The sequence below is a fragment of the Drosophila eugracilis genome, unplaced genomic scaffold (assembly GCF_018153835.1).
Source record: "Drosophila eugracilis isolate 14026-0451.02 unplaced genomic scaffold, ASM1815383v1 contig_75, whole genome shotgun sequence".
Classification (NCBI taxonomy): domain Eukaryota; kingdom Metazoa; phylum Arthropoda; class Insecta; order Diptera; family Drosophilidae; genus Drosophila; species Drosophila eugracilis.
The window spans coordinates 2,266,702-2,272,078 of record NW_024573645.1 but is presented as its reverse complement, the minus strand read 5'-3'; the positions used below and the strand labels follow the sequence as shown (position 1 = coordinate 2,272,078).

Sequence of the window (5,377 nt, the reverse complement as noted above, 5' to 3'; positions counted from 1 at the left end):
ATTTACCATTTGCTTTTGCTCCGCTATTCTACACACAGGGTTGCATCGCGCGCGCAAGCAGTGTTGCAGGTGGCAAGCAGACTTTGGCGGCCACTTCAAAATAATGCTATCGATAACACAACTAAAGCATTTAATTTTTTTACTCTTTAAATTGTTTTTTACAGGCAGTTGTAAAATCTTTATTGCAACAAGTAAACAACAACATTTTTGGAACATCTACATATCCTCCACGCTGTACTTGTAGGCCTCGTCCTGCACCGCGCGCCGTTCACTCTGCTTGTCGAACCATCGCTGCTCATACCCATTGGATCGATCCACACCATCCCAGCGATATCCTGGGCGGATACCAAAACGATTCTCCGGGAAGCTGCCCTCGTACTTCGGAATAACCGGTTTGTTGTCTTGCTGATCGCGTTTCTTACGTTTTTGGCGCATGTACTCCAACATGGGATCATCAGCGTGCTCCTGCTCCCGCAGATGCCTGTCCAGATCCTCGTCGTTGGCATAGCGAGCCACAGGCTTAGATGCTTCATGAGCCATCTCCTCTAGGCGGGACTTTTGATCTTCGATTTGCTTTAGCCCCTTACCCCAACGGTCGTACAGTTCCTTCTTTTTCTTTTCGTGTGCCTCCTTGCGACTCTGCTCGGCGGGATCCTCGTTGGCGGCTTCCCGAGCCCTGTTTCCTTTTCTGCGGGTGCTGCGGACCTGTACGTCCCCATCTCGGCCAGAAATCTCGCTGGACATTTTCTCAAAAAGATCATGTTCCTGTCGTCGCCTTTCATCAGTTTCTTTTTTCAAGGATTGCGCATCCTGCAGACCAGCTTTCTTTCCATCTAAAGTCTTGGTGGACTTTGGCTTATGCGTGGGAGGTGGCGAATCCGATTTGCTGGGCGATGCCTGGGCCCAGCGGCTCTTTCTCTCTTCTTTGAAGCGATTACGAGGAGGGGGACTCTGTTCTCGACCTCTGCTTGAGGACCTTCGATTTCTGGGTGGACTTTGGTTGAAATCGTGTGGTCTTCGTGGGGATTTGTCTCGTTTCCTGGGTGGGCTTTGGTCGCCGTTGCGATTTCTTCTTGGTGGCGATTGATCTGCATCCTTCGGTCTTCTCGGGGGACTTCGATCGGAATTTCTTCTCCTTCTTGGTGGTGATTGCTCGTCTCTACGTCTTCTAGGTGGACTTTGGTCGGAATCCCTTCGCCTTCGAACTGGAGATTGGTCGTCGTCTTTACGTTTCCTGGGAGGACTTTGATCTGAGTCTTGCCTCCTACGCCTTGGTGGAGATTGATCGTCAGCTTTACGTCTTCTAGGTGGACTTTGATCGGAATCTCTTCTCTTTCTTGGTGGAGTTGCATCTTTGTCCCTACGTCTCCTGGGCGGACTCTGATCGGAGATACTTCTACGTCGTCTAGGTGGAGATTGATCGGAATCTCTTCTTCTTCTAGTTGGTGAATTCTTTTCTTTTCGTTTTCTTGGAGGACTTTGATCTGAGTCCCGTCTTTTTCTGGCTGGCGAACTATTTGCTTTCCTACTTTGATCGGAATCTCGACGTTTCCTGCGTAGTGGAGACTGATCGGCATCTCTCTCCCTTCTGGGAGGACTCTGATCCGAGCTATCGCCCCTCCTACGGTTTGCAGATTGATCTCTTGCTTTTCTGCGAGGACTTTTTTCTCGTTTCGATGGCTTTCTTGACCTTGCTGGGCTCAAATCCCTAGAGCTGCTGCGTTTCTCCTGTTTGATTTTTACCGGTGGACTTCTTCTGGAGGGTGAGAACTCATCTTTAATTTTGACCGCTGAAGCCTTGCGTCCCCACATCTCTTGCTCTTCATCCAAGGGTTCCTGTTTGATGCGAATGGCAGGAGCTGGCGAGGATTCCTCGCCCTCTTCTTTGATTTCATCCTTGACCGCAATGTTGCGCCACTTGCTACGCGCATTGGGATTCTCCTCGATGTATTCGGCCACAATTTGGGGCGCATCCTCGCCGCCCAGCAACAGATCCTCGTCCATTTCTTGGTCATTATTTTCGTAGGCATCGTCATCGATGATTTTGACTTTCGCTGAGGCCTTTTTGTGCTTCTTCTCCTTCTTTTTCTTCTTCTTTTCCTTGTCGCCGGAGAGGTACTTCTTCAGGTACTCCTTCTGATCAATGATTTTGGCCTTTTGCATGGACATTTTAGAATATTAAAGCGGCAATTGTAAATTTCTTTCAATTGTTTACGTTTTTAAGTGCCCAGTGTGGTCGTTTGTGGAGTTTTTTAAAATCCACCTGGCTGCCGCATGCTGATAAAGCGCAGCTAACAGCACACTGTTAATTTTTATCAGTCTGGCATCGCCTAACAAAGTATGACTTTAAGTTTTATTTACTTAAACTTCCGATGTAAAAAAACATTTTAAATATATCTATAAAGTTAGCATTTTCATATACAAAAATAAATGTTTGGTTAACAGAAAATCGAAATCTTACTTATTGAATTAAAAAAAATTTAAATATGTTATTCTGCGCGCGTTAGAGATGGAATGTTAACTCAACGTTTTCGATTATAATGTTTTGTTAAGGATAATCTCAAAACAATACAATTCCTTATTACATTTTTCTCTATTTCTTTAAAAATATATAAGTTTTATTGATGAAAGTTTATATTTCTTTCAAAACATCGGGTCATTGTTGCAACGATTAATATAGGGCACTCTGCCTGCACATCACTAACGTGCAAGGGACAACATTTTTTTTGTAACTTTGCTGTGTGGCGTGCTTTGCGCTTAAAATAATTAGCAGAAAATTGAAGAAATCTAATTTCGTAAAACTTTTAAAAATAAGTATTAACAAAGAATTTTATTGTGAACGAATCAAAACAAGAACCGGCATTCATTGTTGTGTTGCATGGAAGTTGTTCATTTGGCCGCCGGCCTGTGCTGGCGGCGTTATCAGCGGAGGATTAACTTCTTCGAGAACGATACCTAGAAAATGTATGTAAGTACTAAGCCTGCGAATAAGCGGCTTAAATAGCGGATTAAATCGAGCCACGGCAATTATTTGTCTTACTTCCTGAAAAATCTCAAGTAGCGAGTTCTCTTCAGGAGACTAAGTGGAAAGTCCTCGAGGCTTCTAGTGTCTTTTTGTGGAAATCACATGGATGGATGTTGGGTATTGAGAAGGGGCGAGCGGGGGCTTAAGTGACAAACGTACCGGAAGGGGGAAAGGGGAGCGGGTATTTAAGTGACGAATGAAATGAAGCGCAAAAACAAAGAGTACGCAACAACAATGGCAGAGCACAATAACAATTGGCAGGAAAGGCAAAAGGCAAAGGGCTGGGGGGCACCCACTTTCACATCCACATCTACATCCCACATCCCACATATTCACATTTTGAGTGCAAGAACGCGCGAATGGCATGCAAATTAATTCGCTTAACTGAGCTTTTAAAGCGCTCTTATTATATTCCGTTGTTTTTGTTGCGATTCTCTCCATTACCCTTTTCCTGCATTGTTGGCATTTCTTTTTGCATCTCTCCTTTTTTTTTAGCTTCGCATTCATGAAATTTAAAGCCCGCGGCGTGCTTACGCTCTCTTTCACACACACTCGCTGCTTTGTCTATCTCGCTGTCTTTGTCTATCTCTCCTTCTCACTTTACTTGTACACTGTCTCTGTTTTGGTGCTGTGCCGCAAAACAGCTGATTTTTTCAACGTGTTCTCTCACACTCCATCCCTCTCACTCTCTCTCTCTCTCTATCTCTCTCTCTTTGTCTTTCTGCATAGTTGTGTATAAATTCAAATTCCTTTCAAAATTCTTGCCAAAGGTTCGAGTCTGCGCTTAATGCATATACCGCCCACATTCCGCTTTCGGTGATTTTTCAAAAGTTAACGGAGTGCCATTCCTCACTGGTTTTGTAATAAAATACAACTATGCATGTCTTACCTTTAGAATATATTTTTTGTTATTCACATGTCAAGGCTGTTTTACCCATTACTTTACGTTTAATCCAAGCCATTTGTTTTGATCTTAACTCTTTGAGTTCTGGCCTATACTTTTATAAATAAGATGGATTTGTTCCTCATTTGTCAAAGCTATTTTACGCTACTTGTTTTTGTTATTCAAGTCATTAGGTTCAGACTTGTTTCTTTGAAGCTTGCTTGAGTTATCTTTTTTAAAGTTGAATTTATTTTCCATATATTAAAGACATTTTTCAATTTAGTTCTTCCTTTTCTAACCTTATTTTTTCATTCCATTTCAATAAAATGATTTGATTTTAAACATTATATTTTTATTTCTACTGTTTTTAAGACTTAAATTTCTTTCTTATTAGAACTATTAATGTAAACGAATTCCCTTAAGTGAAGTATCAATTAGCTGGCTTAAGTTTTCAAACCCCTTCCTCGAGTATGTGACCTAAATAAAGTTAAAAGATAATCTAGTTAATTAACAGGATTACTGATATCACTTTATTTCGGATTTCAGTTAATCCCATGGTCTTAGATTTAAACCCCTTTTTGCTTTGGCAAGCTTCTGTCATCATGCAAAGAAATTTGAACAGCCATGCGCGCCTTATGCGGCATGCAACAACCAGAAGCCAGAAGCCGGAGCCTGCCTGCCTTCCGCCTGCCTCGATAATTAAATCATGGCAAGGACAGCCGACGGCAATGATTCCATATTAAGGTAAATTTCTGCGCTAATGGTGTAAAATAAAGAGCATTAAATCAATTAGGCCTCTATTTGTTTTTCCCAGCAAATAAAGATTCGGTAAAATGCTCAAAAGGGACCACTTTTAGTCAGTAATGTGGAAACAAACTGGCTGATTTCTGGGGTTTAAGTTGGGTGTTTTAAATACATTTTAGTTTTAATTAATAGTTAAACTACTTCTGTAATTTTAATGCTAATTTATACCTAAAACAGCCTATAAACAATAGAAATGGAATTACATATTTCACACATTTAGTTAGACAGAAAGCATAAATTAGCAGGGCGAACACGGCTTGCCGTCGCTTAAAACACAAGATGTAACTATGGAAACTATGGTGGTGTGGCATGTACCTAATGTACCTACATATAGTAACGTGGCAATGTCATTCGAAGGCACTCTTCTGCAAACAATAAAATCTCGCCACGTATACCACTCCCCCACCCTGAAAAGGTTTAAACTTTGAAAAGAATGTCCTCGGGATTATTGTGGAATTATTCGTAGACGCTGGGGCTTATAACTTTTTATCCTCTGCGTTTACTTCTCATAACTTAAAGTTTACCTTCTTGCAATGATTTTGCTTTTCATATTTTTTTTTATAGCCTAAAAGTTTATCTTTATGGCCCTTACACAATCCAATTAGAAGTACAGCACTAAGGAGGGAATATTAAATTATGCTAAGCAGTAAGCAGTAAGCAGTAAG

General features: G+C 41.5%; 1 protein-coding gene across 1 annotated transcript; it reads right to left on the bottom strand.

The window, feature by feature from the left end:
• Positions 1–151: 151 nt before the first annotated feature.
• LOC108117556 (BUD13 homolog) lies at positions 152–2,250 on the bottom strand. Its single transcript, XM_017230065.2, has one exon. The coding sequence runs from the start codon at positions 2,167–2,169 to the stop codon at positions 217–219; it is 1,953 nt and encodes a 650-aa protein (XP_017085554.2). The 5' UTR covers positions 2,170–2,250; the 3' UTR covers positions 152–216.
• Positions 2,251–5,377: the final 3,127 nt, after the last annotated feature.